Raw genomic sequence first — 17,394 nt, 5'->3', positions numbered from 1 at the left:
CCCATCCACAAGGCTTGTTACTCCTTCAAAGAAAGCTATCCAGTTGGTTTGACACGATTTGTTCTTGACAAATCCATGCTGACTGTTATTTATCACATTATTATCTTCTAGGTGTTTGCAAATTGATTGCTTAATTATTTGCTCCATTATCTTTCCGGGTACAGAAGTTAAGCTGACTGGAAGGGACCTCAGGAGATCATCTAGTCCAAAGCAGGACTCTTGTAGACATAGGTTATAGAAAATATAGTAGCACTCACAGGAAGGAAACCTTGTCTGTAAATTGCGTACATACTTGATACATCAACTTTCTAATAGTAGTATCTCAATTTTTTTTTTTAACGATTTCTTTAACTTGGGGCAATTTATTCTTTTCCACTAAAAAGCTACCAGTAGCCTAGCGGCTACTAACAGTGGAAATTTTAATTCCAACAATTTGCAATATTTGCTTACAGATCACAATCCAGTACATTTTAATAATGGACATGTCTACCACATACACATAAAATCACCTGTTTCTGAACAATTTTTCCAACATTTATACCCACCCAGTCTGTCTTTTGTTTAATCTTACTGATATGAGGTACTACAAATCAGTCTTTCTGGCCCTCTTTTTTTCAAATCCGAGCCCACTCACCCAGGATTATTTGTCTACTCAGCTCCTTTTCTCATAAAATAATATACAGATATGATCATTTTGTTGTCAAAACTGATTAGATTTTTTTTTGTTTCTAATAAAACTTTGTGTATAGCAGTTTCTTTAGAAACTTGAAACATAGTGCCAAGGTACTGGTTCAGTTAAAGTTAGTTTTGATACACTGTTAAATTATCTAGTGCTTTGATAACATGTTTGTCACCTCCAAGCTGTGATGTATTAATGCTTTATGAAAACTCTTCTACAATAGGTGTATTTTTCTTCTCTAGGTTTGCCCAAGACCCTATGTGCCTGACATTTTCTTTGATCATCTCTTGTTCGCTAGCCTGAAAATACAGCTTTAAAAAGGATTCCAGACATATTTGATCTGCCAGAAAAAGCTGTTCCAAATGGACAATATGTCTATTACTAACACACCAACAAGTAATGATGCTTGTCTGAGCATTGTTCACAGCTTGATGTGCCATCGGCAAGGTGGAGAGAGTGAAACTTTTGCAAAACGAGCAATTGAAAGCTTAGTTAAAAAGCTAAAGGAGAAAAAAGATGAATTGGATTCTTTGATTACAGCTATAACTACAAATGGAGCTCATCCTAGTAAATGTGTTACGATACAGAGAACATTGGATGGAAGGCTTCAGGTTAGTCCAAATACAGACCCAGATATTTTTTCTACGTATGCTAGTTGAGTAGTAGCAAAAGTGGGTGTAATAGGCTTGGTGTGCACCAAAGAGGAAGATTTGCTCTATGGCATAATTTTCCCCACCGTGGAGGCGATGGAAACCCATGTGCAAACATAGTTTGTTGGGTTTGCCCCTATAACATTTACCATTTTTCTACAAATACCTCTGTTTTTTCAAATGTACATGCCACAAGTTACATAGAAAGACAGGCCTGGTCCCCACTAAGCCCCCACTTCGGACTAAGGTACGCAAATTCAGCTACGTTAATAACGTAGCTGAATTCGAAGTACCTTAGTCCGAACTTACCGCGGGTCCAGACGCGGCAGGAAGGCTCCCCCGTCGATGCCGCGTACTCCTCTCGGCGAGCTGGAGTACCGGCGTCGACAGCGAGCACTTCCGGGATCGGTTTATCGCGTCTTAACCAGACGCGATAAATTGATCCCAGAACATCGATTGCCTGCCGCTGGACCCTCCGGTAAGTGAAGGCGTACCCACAGTTTCACATCCTGCTAAGGTGTTAACTTTTTAATATAGAGATAAAATTCTACAGTTTCTCCCATAATTTTTATCTATAGACTTCTGGGAGGCTATGATTTGCAATTTCATATAACTTGTGAATTCCCACCACTTTTGTTGTGTTGGCCATTTTATTTCCAATATCGCCTGTCACATTCTTATATTTTCTCCTGGGAATAATCACATTAGTTTAAATATCCATTGGGATGTCTTTTTGGATTCTTTTTATTGGATCCAGAGTTTTGGAGGATAAGTATTTTTCTAAACATGGCAGGAGAAATTTTTAGTGAATGGTACCTGCTCAGTTCTGGCCAACCTTATTCTGTTAGTGGGAAATGAGTGAAAGTCATTTAAGAAAAAAAATTTTTTTTTTCTTAACTTTCACAGTCGACTTTTGTGTCTTTAACTTTCAGGTGGCTGGTCGTAAAGGGTTCCCTCACGTGATCTATGCTCGTCTTTGGAGATGGCCTGATCTTCACAAAAATGAACTCAAGCATGTTAAATATTGTCAGTATGCTTTTGACCTAAAATGTGACAGTGTCTGTGTGAATCCTTACCATTATGAGCGAGTAGTGTCACCTGGCATTGGTAAGTAGCCTGTCGATTAAAGAGGAACCGTGGAAGTAAAGTGTAAATATTTTTTCCTTATGTTCTAGAAAATGTAGACCTAAATAAAAATGTGAGTGCATAATGACATAGTTAAAGACCAAGTATATTTGGAATTACTTTTACCTTGTATTTAGTGGAAATAGTTACTGAAATTTAGCTTTGGAATAAACTTGACGCATAGGGATGAAATTTGCAGTTGCTGTTTCAGCTTTTCGGAACTGAATATCAAGTGGTATTTAGTTCATGTAAACTGTAGGGGAGTGATTTTAGATTGCATATTTCTGTGATATCTCAGCATAGTGTGTGTACTCACTAACCTCAAATTTCTGTTAGTTTGTGTATATGTTTACAGTGCCTCAAATGAATTCATAAGCTTGTGAATGCATTTCATGGTTTTTAAAGATTCCTTTTTCTTTTTAAAAGATCTTTCAGGACTGACATTGCAGAGTTCTGGTAAGTAGTTAATTGTTTATAATTGATAAAGATTTCTAAGTAAAAAGAACTAGATTGCATTTTAAATAGCATATTCACAAATGTTCTCACGTGCTGAGAGGGGGAGGGAAAGCAAGGATAGAAATGCACTTATTTCTCTAGTTAGGAGACCTTTCAAAATAGTGGTATGTGAAGCAATCTGGTGTGTGCATCAAAAAAGTTATAGCCTAAGCTTTCAACTCCCCTTTCATTGTTGCTCTAGTTTCACTCATTTGTAACTTTCCAAAGACTCTGATTTGGGATCAGAGCAAGCATGGAAAGTTACAAGCCAAAAAAGTTTTTGGTTTTTGTTTGAACAGAATAAGTTTGGCAGTATAATATATTTACCACCTGAGTTAGATGATAGGAGGAAAATAGACTTTTCCTGTGTAAAATAGTATTAAAAACTAAGACTGCACAACTAATTCAAACATCTGAACTCTAACTTCAGACTTGTGGCAAGTGTGCTGGAGAATAATCAAATCGGTAAAATGGTGCGGGGGGGGTGGTGGAAGTATATTGAAAACTTGGAAACAGTTAAACATTTACTTCCAGGTATACACAGAGAAGGAACATGACAGGGTTTTCGTTACTTCTGTAACTGTAATGTGTATGCAACTGATGCACGGAAACTAGGGTTTTTCTTCCCTCTGAAAGGATAGATGTGGTGGGATTTTTTGTTGGTTCAAATGCCTGGAAGTCTTGGGTATAAACTTTAAAAAGAAAAAAAAAAATCAAATCAAATTGCTAAACTTTACAAATTTGAACTTTCAATAGACTAGAGTCCAGGCCAGTTTGCTTTCTACTGCAGGAGTAGAAGCAATTGAAAATTGATTTATGTGCACAGTATCAAGTTTGTACCAAATTTTATAGTATAGTTACTAAATACATGATATGTATTGGTTACATAAGTATATTTTTGTGCTGCTATCTCACTACGGATATGCAACTGATAGAGAACAAAAGGAAAATATTTTAATATCCTTTGACATTTCCTAAACCAAAAACAAACATGGAATTAAACTAAAATTTTTACATTGCATTAAAACATTCAATACAGAATGCAAAAGTTAGTGTTTGTATTATTGTAACTCACCCCACTAGCCACAGAGAATATTTTGGACTAGTAGTTGTTCAATATGAAGTTAAATCTGTAGTGCCTTGCATGCACATGCACACTTCCAATGGGAGTTGCATAAAAGTAGCTCGAGAGCAAGGCTTTTTCTTATGTGCAGTGTTGATGAATTAAGTTTATTGTGAGATATTGCGTGTTTAAAGTTGTAACTTCAATATTGCATTAATGTAAGTTAAAGTGCTTGACGGATAGTGCATTTCCACTTTCTCACCCCCTCCAGCCATACTCTAATGAACAGAAACCAGCATGGTGTTAGTTCCTAAATTATGCATATTCTAAATTGCTATTTCAGAGGCAGCAAATGGAGCTCACCGTTCTTTGGTGTGTTATGCTCTTTACACTTCTCAGCTACTGGATGAATTGTTTATTTATCTGTAAACTAGAGAACATGTCCCCCAATGTTGTAACAAGGTCTGTGTAGGTCCAAGAATGCAGCTTTAATAGTGTTGTAATTGTTTGGAAATGGAGCTGTTCCATGTATTTACTTATAAATTAGTAAAATACACATGCATGCTTAAGGAGTTAAACCTTTATTTCTTCATAGCTCCATCAAGTATGTTGGTGAAAGATGAATATGTTCATGACTTCGAGGGACAGTCATTATCTACAGCTGAAGGCCATTCGGTCCAGACCATCCAGCATCCACCAAGTAACAGGGCTTCTACTGAGACTTACAGCACCCCAGCTATGTTAGCTCCTACTGAGTCTAGCACTACCAGCACCACTAACTTTCCCAACATTCCTGTGGCTTCCACAAGTAAGGAACTTAGATTATCTGGAATATAAAATCTGAATATTTGAATGGCACAACCATTTGATCTTCTCTAAAGTGGACATTGCATAGGAAACTTGCTTTTACTTTTATCAAAGTAAATAACACAAAGTGAAGTATTAGTGTATTCCAAACCCAGGTGGCCTGTTGATCTCCGATGTTAAAATGAGATTTTACTTGGAGCCTAGAATTGAATCCGTTTTTTCTATTAAGCCCCCCTCCCCCCAACTATTATGCTTACTGAGTTTTCTAAACTATAAAAAACTGATATACACTTCTTGAGAAACCCTTACAAACACTGTTCATTGTTGTGTTGTTTAAGTTATTGACCCCAGTATTGAACAACTGGCGTGGGAATGGAAAATTTCAGTATCCCATTAAATCAGCAGGAGGGATAATAAAACTGGATATATGAAGAAGTATTATCAACCTGTGTACAGAACAGTAGTTCTTAAACTTTCTAAAGCTGAGAGAACACCACCTCTTCTAACTTTTTTTGAAAAAAATAATTGGACCACTTGAAAAATAAGCCTGTAAAAATTGCAGACTCTCTTAAAATCCTCATTAACACGTTGGGATGCCATATCTAATTTTTTCTTAAACATTTTTTGTGTATTTAGCTGTGTGGAAGTGCTCAATTCAATCAGTTATCTCATAGCCCTAGAAAATCCTCTGTACTCAGATCAGGGAGTAGCAGTATGCAAAGATCCTCATGCTACCTCGGCAACATCCCTCATTCCTTGCCTAGAGAAACCATTTGTATTTTGGGTTTTGTATTGCTCCCATCACCATAGTATCATATTGCTCTAGGGGTGTGAAGATAATTTAGTCTCCATTTTCTTTCAGTCTTTGATGCCTCTAGTAAGTCCTTGGAAATCTTATTGAAAATAAGTGTTTCTGGGGCTGAATGAAGCATGTTGCTTTTTCTGTATCTTTCAAGTGAAGCCTTTAGCTTCTTCTCTCTTTTCCCTATATCGAAAATATCCAAAACAAAACATGAGTAAAACAAAGATATGTTTTTGTGTCAGCAAATAAAAATGTGCAGAGCAATCCCAGTCATAAGATATTAAACAAAGTATTCTGTCAGAATAGAAGCAAAATTAGCTAATGCTAAAAGTATCTTACTTGCAGCTTTCTAAGGTTCTTTCCTGAAATAAATATATCCTTAAATTATAGCAGCTTTATTATAATAGCCTTGATAACTGGGATGTGTTTTCCTCAGTAGGATTATGCAGTTTCCCTCTTCTAATAAAATTGTGGAATATTTATGAATGGGAAGTATGTTCTTTTAACAGGTCAGCCAACCAGTATATTGACAGGTAGCCATAGTGATGGACTCTTACAGATTGCTTCAGGGCCTCAGCCAGGAACGCAGCAGAATGGGTTTACAGCTCAGCCAGCTACTTACCATCACAGTGAGTATACAGATCAATGCATTCTTTTTAGTTTTTTTAAAATCCATTAATAAATATTCAGGAGAAATTATAAAAAAAAAAAAAATAGAAATGACATGGGTAAGCTCCCTTAAATGCGAAGTAGCCCAGTCCTGTTTTTCTTCTTTTAGATAGTACAACAACTTGGACTGGAAGTCGAACGGCAGCCTACACACCTACTATACCTCACCACCAGAATGGACATCTTCAGCATCACCCACCTATGCCCCATCCTGGACATTACTGTAAGCATTTGTGGATTTTCAAATAGCTATACTTTTTATGCTGTCATTGTAGGATAATGGCAGAATCTCTCTCGTGAGCTTTCCCCCCACAAGTGTAAATTCTGTTAATTATAAAACTATAATTACTGTGTATTGTATTCTGACAATTAAATACAAAAGCTCCATGAGAGTTGGTGCACTGTACTTTGCGCTGCATCAAAACAGACGAGCAGATTAAAATTTTAGTTGTGTTTATAATGGCAGCATCCAGTTTTGCAGTTAAAAACCTGTCTGTATTTCCCTCTTCAGCCTCTGTTTATAGAACTTTATAATTTGGCTGTAAATACTTCATTTGACCTTAAGAGTGTTTGTCCAAAAGTAGATTTTGAAATAATATTTGGCCTTTTTTGGTTCAAGTTCCTGTTTCAGATCCTTTAGAAACATATTAGAGTAAAGTCTCATTTTCTTAACAACTTACAGTACTTAGACAGGCATTTCTTTTAAAGTGTAATTTATGTGCATTAAAATTTAAAAATATTGTAAAAGTTAAAAATAATTGCTGACTGGTCCCACTACAACCCAATTCATGGGAATATTTGGCACATACATTTGCACTTGCTACAAAACAAACCTGAAAATGGATATTTTTAAAGATTCCTCGTTAGCTCTTGGTCTCAAGGCAAAATAGATTGATTTTTGTTTTTCCATGTTGTAATCTAGGAGGTTTGAATGAGATCAGTGGAACCTAAAAGTATAGCAGATTAGATAGTTTATCTAAGAGCAAGGAGTGTGGTAAGAAAAGAACAAAAATTAAAATTAATTTTGCCTGTCCTTCTTTATTATGGAATTCAGTAATCTCTAAACACTGGGATCATTCTGGATTTCTTATTATTGTATTTATAAATTATTCTATTTGCAGTGGTTATGCTCTGCACTTTATTCCTGAGGGGGAGATAAAATCAATTATTGCAATAAATTACTTTGGCAGTTTTCCTGTATCAACAAAGCATATTTTAGACTCTGTTATTAAGTTTTATATTACTCCCTTCTACCTGGTTCCCACTCATTCTCCATCTTATTTATCTGAAGTACTGGAGTTCAAAAATACTTCGGGTGCTCAAGTTACTCATAAATGTTTTCAATATTTAGTTGGCTTTCTAATTTAATACTTTGACTTTTCTAAAAATGGATGGTGGTACTCCTGGGCTCTCTCCTTGGCCTCCTGCTCCTCTCACTTTGGGCAACATCATTCATTGACATATACCAACTTTGTCATCTTCTCCCAGAAGCCATTGTGCCTTTGTCCACGATGCATATCCCGAACTCATCTGTAAGACGGCACATTTAATCCCTTCTAAAAATGTACTTCTGCTGTGCTGCCTATGAGGAGCATAGCTAATTTATAATAAAAATTAAAACAAATTATTAAGTTAACTATGCTTTGTCAAGACTAAGCTCTCTGCTGACCTCTGTTTTTAGAATGAACTTCTCAGGGCTAGGACCATACCTTCTTCTCTTCTCTGTTTGGAAAGTGCCTAGCACATTGTGGACTCTACCAAAACAAAATACTCAGAAATCCAGAAATCTGTATTTTCATGTAAAATAAACTTCATGCTTTTTTTTTTTTTTTTTTTTTAAAAGGGCCAGTTCACAATGAACTTGCATTCCAGCCTCCTATATCAAATCATCCTGGTAAGTGCATGCTTCTGAAGAGTTGTTCAAAGTATAATGGAAAATTAAATTTATTCCATATGGGCCTGATCCAAAGCCGTGTATCACCTACTTCAAAAGCTGTGCCAAGCATATGTTAGGAAGAAATAATACATTTTGAGATATAAAAATCATTTTTTTTCTCTTTTAATTTTTCCTAAGTTTAAGCAATTGGTGGAATCTAAGCAGGTAAAGTTTTGGTGTGAAACCTAGAAAACTAGCCAACTTGCAGATGCAAGGTTGTATGCTAACGTTACAATAATACAGTTTGTTCCATCACACAGGTTACATCATTTGTATGATTTAAACAGTAATTTATTTTTTTTATTCATTGGCCTCTACCACTGAAAGGAAAACTGGCAATGACTGAAAGCTGAATTTAACTGGTGATAAGACAGCAATGTTAATTATAAAAATATGATTTTTTATATAATCTACACTCTTCATAATTAAGTATTGTTTCATAAACATAAGTCTGAAATACTTTTTTCCTTAAGGGTTTTTGTAAAAACTGGAAACCTTTGTGTCCTATTATGGTAAAAAACAGTATTTCTCCTAGTATTTGCAGTGATTCTGTCTTAGTACAGGTTGATTTTTAGGAAATTATCTAGCTGTATATAAAAAGTATAATTAATATGCAAATTCATTGATACTGATGTGCAGTTAGAATAATTAAGTGCAATTGCAAGCTTAAGTTACCATGACCTCATTCCTGCCCAGGTGTTCTGTTCCATCTCTAATGTGCAAAACCTTTACTAGTAAATGCTACATAAAAATTTGAAAGCTGGAGGCAATTTTGTGCTCATTTAAGCTCACTACTGACTTCTTACAGATATATAAAAAATACATGCACGCACTGTTGAAAATTAAATTCCAAGTACAAATGGCAAAAGTTCTAAACCGTTGTCTCTCAGGGTTTTGCTGGATTTTTACTGGCACATTTCAGTCAGTTCTTTGTCGTCTTCTCTAGCTCCGGAGTACTGGTGTTCAATTGCTTACTTTGAAATGGATGTGCAGGTTGGGGAGACATTTAAAGTCCCTTCAAGTTGTCCAGTTGTTACTGTTGATGGATATGTAGACCCTTCTGGAGGAGACCGCTTTTGCCTGGGCCAGCTTTCTAATGTACACAGAACAGAAGCCATTGAAAGAGCAAGGTATTTTGTATGTCTTCTGGAACGCCAGACTTCGGTTGTATTTTATATTTATTGTTCAAGCTTTTGGTATATACCTTCCTTTTGAAGGTATAAGTGCCGTTATGTACATTCTGATTAATAAGTTACTACAGCATGTATCTTCCTGGGCCTTTGGGTTCACACTTCAGGTATGTTCATGCATCTGAGCAGTGCATCAGTGGCCTAGGAGTGTGCCCCTGATGTGGCATATTGCATTTGTTGGTTTATATAATTGTGTTTGAAAGTTGTCATAATTTTAAGAACAGTTTGTGTCCTTGTGCTTGGGGAGAGAAAATTTAATTTATTGAGGGTAAGGGCAAAGATTAGACTAAGTGAAGCACACAGGTTCTTTAGAGCGTCATAGGCAAATTGAAAAAAGATATTTGTTTTTCATTCTCACCTCAAGTTTTGGTGAAGGAGCAGAAAAAGGACTTCAGGAACTCTTTTGATAGTGATTAAACTCCTTTTCCCACGAAACAAACAGGAATACAACAGGACTAAAATAATTCCAAGTGGTAATAGTTAATTATCTTAAAATATGGTGCATGTTTGTGACATCACCAAGAGGTCATGTTGCTGTTTTGGAGCATTGCTTTAAAAGATGTGTAGAATGCTATTCTCTAAAGCAGGACTGTACACTTGGATGACTTTAGAAGAGCTCTGTGTGGTCTCTTTCACCAACAGAAGGTGGGCCAGGAAAAGATTCTACCTCACTCATTTTGTTTCTCTCATGTTTTAATACCGCACAGCTACAGCAATGCTGCAAACAATTTAGGACACTTGTCAGTGTGGATTCTTATTCTGCTGAAATAGTAGGCCCAAGTGTTGTGTTTGCTCAGATACAGTTTTGGAATGCAGGATCTATGTCTCCAATTACTTTAAATGTTCCTTGACCTACATTGCCTATCCATGCTGCTACTCCCATAAAGTTAATGTTACATGTACAATGCAGTGTACTCATTATACAGTGATATACCTTCATGTTTTGTTGCATAGCTTGCAGTAAACTGCTGCTGCTAAGACTTCAACAATCCCAATTCTTTGAAAAATTAGTAAATTATTCACCTTCTAGGTAAACTATTTTGCAGCCTAGAATTTAGATTACGGTGTAGTGGACTGCTGAGAACTCTTAAGATTTGTGTATGGTTCATTTAACAAGGTTCTAATGTGTAGCTTGTCAACATAAGTACATTGGACCTTTTTCCCTTTTTAAGGTTGCACATAGGTAAAGGGGTGCAGTTGGAATGTAAAGGTGAAGGCGACGTGTGGGTTAGGTGCCTCAGTGACCATGCAGTCTTCGTCCAGAGTTACTACTTGGATAGAGAAGCAGGGCGTGCACCAGGAGATGCAGTTCACAAGATTTACCCAAGTGCATATATAAAGGTTGGTTTGAATATCCTGGATGACAATTGTAGAAAATAACAAATGAATTTGTTCCTTGTAACTGGCAAAGAAATTGTTTTATGAAGTGTTGAAAGAAATGTAAACCAAATAACCTAAATTATTTTTTTCCACTAAAACAAAAACTGTTTTAGCCTCTATTAGGCTAACTGGTGCCCAATGAAGTTTTGTTTATTTTATTGTTGATGAATGGCTTTTTAAATTGGCAGTGTTTATTTAGATGTTATGGAAGCAACCAGCCATTTCATAATTCTGTCACAAGCAATCTTAGCAGTGGTATTGCATTTTAACAGTTTTTGTTTAAATGAGTTAGTACAAAAAGTTGGTTACTCAAGCTTATAATATGGTCCAATTGTTTTTCTCATTTTGGAAAAAAAATATTTTGAAATGTAAATATTAAAATCTTGAAAAAATAGCTAACTTTTTAATAAAAGCATCGGCATGTAAATATTGAACCAATGAACCCACCAAAAGACAATATTTTTATACAAAATCATACATTTTTTTCTGACAGATTTCAGATTTAACCTACATTAAAACTATAATTTTCTTTACATACATCTCAGGGTAAAATGAGGTTTAAAACCAAACTACTTTGCTGGGCAACATACCAGGGCACTGGATTTCTTTTGCTCACTGTAAAAAACCCTCAGTCTCTGAGAGCAGAATTCTTGTGTATTTCAGTACCCTGTCTGATCATAAAAAAGCAGTGTGCCCACAAACTGAAACCTAGCTGTTCTAATTTGAGGCCTACCAGCTGTCAGTATTCTGCGTAAGTAAATTGCCATATTTCAACAAGGCTGTGACAAAAGCAGACAGGGACTCTCAAAGTTTAGGAGGACACATCTCTAATTTTTCATTTATATGCCTCGCTTTTTGAAATTAACTATTAAACTATGACCTTCTCCTGGATTTTGTCAATTTGTGACAGTCTTAGGCCCTGATCCTGCCATTTGATTCACACAAGTAGCCTATTTAGCGCACACAGATTCAATCAGGGCCTCAATGTGTCGGACTTTTTTGTATAGCTACTAGTGCTCAAATCTTAGAGTCTGTAAAAACAACGGATAGAATTTTTGACCCCTATGTGTTCTAGAAATAAAAAATCCGTTGGTAAAAGCTTGCCTGTGTCTAGGGAGACTAACTCTGGTGTTATGATTTTTAATTTCTCTTATACATAACAGCAATGATAGCATTGGCTCTTATGAACTCTTTCCCTCAGTGGTTAAGATAAATCTATGTAATGCAGGACTTATATTTTTTTTTAAGGTGTTTGATTTACGCCAATGTCATCGTCAGATGCAGCAGCAGGCTGCCACTGCACAAGCTGCAGCCGCTGCCCAGGCTGCAGCAGTAGCTGGAAACATCCCTGGACCAGGATCAGTAGGTGGAATAGCCCCAGCGATCAGTAAGTACATTAAGTAATTTCTTTGCTCTTTTTAAGGAAAAACACCCTAGAGTGAATGGGGACCATATTATCTCTCTGCTTATTCACACTTCAGACTTACTCTTATTTGTCAAGTAAATAAAGCACCTATTTCTGTAGCTTCTCTGCACGCGAAGCTCCCATTGCGAAGTCTGTGGGAATTCCGGATGTGAACGTGGCTGCAGAATTTGTCTCTATAAAAGGAGTGTGACAAAGTATGCTGCTTCTGAGGCACAAAGGTCAAACAGTACAACTACTTTCCTCAAAATGAAATTGTATCTCCACCTCCTAAAACAGAGCTTGAAAAATTTCCCAGAGAGAACTAAATGTACTAGTCAGCTGCAAAAAAATGGGGAAGGGGTGAGAGACTGGGGCCCATCAGTGAGGTCTAGGGGAAACCGCCATTTAAGAAGCTTGTTTTGGAGGAAGGTGCTGGGATCTGTCACTGAGCTTGCCCTGTATTTTGCTAAGAGGAAAGATTTTTATTTTAAAATAGGTGCCCAAGTTTAGGCTCCTAAGTCCATATTTAGGCACCTAAATAAGTAGCCAGACTTTGAAAATGCTGGACGCTTACTTAAGCACATCAGTCTTCTCTAGCTTCTGTCTTGCTGTTGGTAAGTAGATATTTCAAGCCATTTCACAGAACATTGAAAATGTTGTGGCCAAAATAATTTAACTTGTTAATATTAACAGAAAGCACCAGTCCTATTTAATGATCACTTGCCATATTCATCTTTTCTTCTGTTTCATTAAACATGAACAAAACAATATAAAAATAAACAGAATAATTTGGGTATGGTGTTTGTTGTTTGTTTTATTTAAATATGGAGTACATTTTTTGTCTTTTTTAAAACAGAAAAAATCTTCCTTGAGAAGGCAACCTGTAGTCTGTACCAGCTTTACGCTGTTGGGAAATGTTTATTGCGACGCTAAATTCACTGAAATAGAGGTTTAAAATGGAAATACAAACCGTTCTCATTAATAGCACATTTCAAATGACAATTATGGCTTTAGGCCCCTCTCTACAAATATTTTAAAGAAATCATGTTAGCAGCAAATAAACTGCAGTAGATGTTGGAGGCAACAGAGGGTCCTGTGGCACCTTTAAGACTAACAGAAGTAAAGCTTTTGTGGGTAAGAACCTCACTTCTTCAGATGCAAGTAATGGAAATCTCCAGAGGCAGGTATAAATCAGTATGGATTCACAGCCATTCAGTCTTTGTTTAATCCTGATCTGATGGTGTCAAATTTGCAAATGAACTGGAGCTCAGCAGTTTCTCAAGAGAAACTTGAGAAACTGAATGGCTATCCAACTACAGAAGCAGTTTCTCCTCCCTTGGTGTTCACACCTCAACTGCTAGCAGAGCACCTCACCCTCCCTGATTGAACTAACCTCGTTATCTCCATACTGATTTATACCTGCCTCTGGAGATTTCCATTACTTGCATCTGAAGAAGTGAGGTTCTTACCCACGAAAGCTTATGCTCCCAGTACTTCTGTTAGTCTCAAAGGTGCCACAGGACCCTCTGTTGCTTTTCATCTGAAGAAGTGAGGTTCTTACCCACGAAAGCTTCACTTCTGTTAGTCTTAAAGGTGCCACAGGACCCTCTGTTGCTTTTTACAGATTCAGACTAACACGGCTACCCCTCTGATAGATGTTGGTGGTTTCCCAACATCATTTGTACAGTCCTATTAGGTTATCACGTTGAAGTGGAAAACTGAGATTGGCTCCATACATATGCTTGTACATAGAAGCTTCATCTGGATAAATTACATATACAAAATTGGAAGTCCTTTTTGTTTAATTTGGATTCGTGTCTTTTGGGCCATTTTGAATCAAGATGGCACAGCTGTATATTGGATTGTCAGTACTTTCTCATAAGGCTGACCAGTCTACTGTTCACTTAATTCCAGACGTAAGTATTTCTAGCTGTACTTAACTTTCTGAAATAGGCTTTTAAGACTGGCTTGCATCACATAACTGTTTTCAGGCTAATTGGTTGTATCTGATCGCTTATACAGGTTTACAAGGATACATAGTCACATAAATCAAAAAGTAGAGTTGGAAAACCTATGTATCTGTAGCGCAAATCTATAAATGTTGATTGGCATGGTTTGTGGAGAGGGGAGAACTGTTCATGGTGGAACAGCTGAGCAAACGGGTTACTATGTAGAATTGGCTAGGTGTTGCGTAAAACTGGCATGTCTGAGGCAACTAAATACACATGAACACTTATTCAAAACCTCTTATTTAGGTTTGTCAGCTGCTGCTGGAATCGGTGTAGATGATCTTCGACGCTTATGCATACTCAGGATGAGTTTTGTGAAAGGTTGGGGACCTGATTACCCAAGACAGAGCATCAAAGAAACACCCTGTTGGATTGAAATTCATTTACACCGGGCCCTCCAGCTTCTAGATGAAGTACTTCATACCATGCCTATTGCAGACCCCCAACCTCTGGACTGAGATCCCTCTGCGCACTGCTGTGGGCCATTATATTGTCGGGATGGTGGATTGTAAAATACAATTCTGTTTATAACCTGAAGATATATTTTACCTTTGTTCTGCCTAATCTTTTAAAACCAGGTTTTAAAAATGTGTTTGCCTTCTTGCCCTTAGCAGAAAGAAACTGAACATGCAGAAATTGGATTTCAGGTTACTTTTTCAGAACTTTACTGTCACAACAGGTGGCTCAGGGTTTAAAGTAAAGCCCATATGGATACTTTCAAAGGGATTGAACACAGTACTGGTAACTTTGATCTGCTCTATTATGGCCACTTGCTGATAAGCCTCATGAGACCCTTTTGTATGCAGAATACATATATATTTATATCTGAAAATTCTTTCTAATCACCATAAACATTTACCTTAAAACAACTTCAAAGTTACTGAAATCTTGCATTTAATTCTTTTAGGGAACAAATCATTAGCAACAGAGATTGCTTTATCTTGATGAATATCTTGCTGTGATTTTCCAGATTGAAGGGTACAAACTGCCAAAAATGAGGAATATGTTGTTGGGAATAATTAAAAATAGCCTGGAAAAAGAAATGTTTCTTTTCCTTTACTATATTTTAAAAGGATGTCTTAGATTTTTATTTATATAGGCACACAATTTTTAAAACACTAACAGGAGTGGATACTTTCAGTGCTGGCACTCAGTTTAAATATAACATGAAATATCCAATCTGCAAAATTGCCAATTAAATGACATAATGAATATCCTAATGGCAGGAACATATTTTCATAACTACTGCTGACTTCTGTGATCTAAATACAAAGGAAAAAAAGTCAGACTTAGCATTTGTCTAAAATGGGTAGCTTGATTGTTTATACTTAATTTGAAAAGTGATAACTTGCATATGCCATTAAATCACGTATATTATGACATCAGTATTTAGGATCCAGTTTTTGTATCTGTTCACCATTTCCACTCAGGGCAAGATGACAAACTTGTTTTTATACCTCTTGGTTATTTTAAGTCTGATGCCATCAATGACCTCATCAATTGGCAACGACTTTGTATAGAGAATTTAAAGTAGAAAAACTTGCAAATGTATTGACTGTACGACAGTTACAATATGTATGCTTTCTCTCTAGTTAATAGTATAAATAAAATTCTGAAAACCCCAGTTTATACAATTGTATTTTGTTTGCTTATATTAAATATTTTTTCTTCTCTTTGAGTCCACTAATCTAGAGTGAGTGGTCACTTTCCCTTGAAAGATCATCAGCAGCCAATAGCATTAAGATTTATGGAACTTCCACCCTAAATTTAGATTTTTTTTCATGATGGCTCTTCTAGCTTTTCTTTCTTTTCTGTACTTGTTGAGATGTAGCAAGAGGAGTTGTTTCTTAGCGACTGGGCATGGCATTTGTGCGGGGAATTGGAACTTGAAGAAATGGCCCAGAACTACGGAGTGCAAATCCAGTGCTGCATTCAAACACTGTTAATTCAGTCTGCCTGCATTGTTGTGTTGAGCCAATCTAATAGAACAGTTCCAGCAGGTAACACAATAAGAAACAGTCTTGAAACAGATTATTCAAGGGTTTTTTTTTTTGGCTTGTTTTTTGCCAAATTCCTTGCATCAAATCAAGAATCTGCAGAGGACTGTGATAGCCTTTAGATAGAGCCCTTTTCATCCATAGATCTCACACTGCTTTAGAAAAGAGGTCAGCGGTTGTCATTCCCATTTTATAGATGAGCACACAAGTCAAATAACTTGCCCAAATTAGTGACAGCTGGGGTGTTTTTCTTAGGTGGTTGGATGTTTCTAACCACTTAGTCAAAGATCCTGACTCATCCAAAAAACAAACAAACAAAACTTTCTCCCAGAGACCTTTTTTTTTTTTTTTCTGTGGGTGGAACTAGTGAAGCCTGACCACAGGCTCTTCTTATCCATCTGGCTGTTGAATTATCTGCTGTGCTCTTAATCCTGGATTCTTGGTTCCTAACCACTTGGAAAATGTACCAACTTTTGACAAGTTAATTGTTGAGGGCAGTTTGCATGAACTGGATTCCGTGTGGCTTCCCTGTGAAGAATTATGCATCTCTTAAAGGCACTCCTCATTTCAGTTTATAATTGTTGATCTTTGCACAGCTACATTGAAGAAATCCTCCAGAACTTTGCATATACTTGAGTCCCCAAGCTTTTTGCCAGCTTGATGGTGCACTGCAAGATTCCCTCTACCTGATTTAAAATAAACCAAATCAAATACTTTATTGTGGCCTGAAAGGAATCAACAGATTAGGCTGTATATTCAGAGGCATCACAAACAGGAGCAATGATCTCTCCCTTCAATTCTTGTAAACAGCATCTGAAATACTGTGTTCAGATTCAGGCAAACCGGAGAGTATTCAGATTAGAGCAACAAATTCAGATGACTAAAGGATTAACCAAAAGTACAAATTCCAGGTTTATAATCGGGAAAAATTTCCTGCCAGGTGTGTTAGAGAGTGAAACTGTGGGTGGATGCCTCATCCTGGAGACACTTAAAACAAATAAGAACAGTCTTGAGCGGGGATGGACTAGAGCAGCAGTTCCCAAACTCTTTTGGCTGCAACTCCCTTTCAGATATTCATGTCCCATGTGTACTCTCCTCTTTCTAAAAGGCAGTATTTCTGTTGATGCCTGGAGTCTAGAAGCCCATCCCAGCTGGGGCACTCTGCAGCTCCTAGGCCAGTGAGCATC

General features: G+C 36.8%; 1 protein-coding gene across 2 annotated transcripts in view; it reads left to right on the top strand.

Annotated features, from left to right (window-relative positions):
* SMAD4 (SMAD family member 4) overlaps positions 1 to 15,834 on the top strand; it is a 31,646-nt gene extending 15,812 nt beyond the window's left edge. The window contains exons 2-12 of one of the 2 annotated variants that reach the window (XR_008445368.1): positions 922 to 1,290; positions 2,262 to 2,436; positions 2,881 to 2,910; positions 4,608 to 4,820; positions 6,131 to 6,250; positions 6,400 to 6,513; positions 8,134 to 8,184; positions 9,173 to 9,356; positions 10,589 to 10,757; positions 11,460 to 11,547; positions 12,045 to 12,134. Coding sequence is in view for 1 of the 2 variants with exons in the window: in XM_054031749.1 (XP_053887724.1) it covers positions 1,042 to 1,290; positions 2,262 to 2,436; positions 2,881 to 2,910; positions 4,608 to 4,820; positions 6,131 to 6,250; positions 6,400 to 6,513; positions 8,134 to 8,184; positions 9,173 to 9,356; positions 10,589 to 10,757; positions 12,045 to 12,183; positions 14,457 to 14,668 (1,656 nt within the window). In the remaining variant the exon portion in view is untranslated. Of the gene's footprint in view, positions 1 to 921; positions 1,291 to 2,261; positions 2,437 to 2,880; positions 2,911 to 4,607; positions 4,821 to 6,130; positions 6,251 to 6,399; positions 6,514 to 8,133; positions 8,185 to 9,172; positions 9,357 to 10,588; positions 10,758 to 11,459; positions 11,548 to 12,044; positions 12,184 to 14,456 lie in introns of those variants that run through there. The other variant, XM_054031749.1, reaches the window with a different exon arrangement.
* Positions 15,835 to 17,394: the final 1,560 nt, after the last annotated feature.

The sequence above is a fragment of the Malaclemys terrapin genome, chromosome 6, assembly GCF_027887155.1.
Source record: "Malaclemys terrapin pileata isolate rMalTer1 chromosome 6, rMalTer1.hap1, whole genome shotgun sequence".
In the NCBI taxonomy this organism is placed as follows: Eukaryota; Metazoa; Chordata; order Testudines; family Emydidae; genus Malaclemys; species Malaclemys terrapin.
The sequence above is the reverse complement of the archived record's forward strand: the minus strand, read 5'-3'. Positions and strand labels throughout refer to the sequence as shown.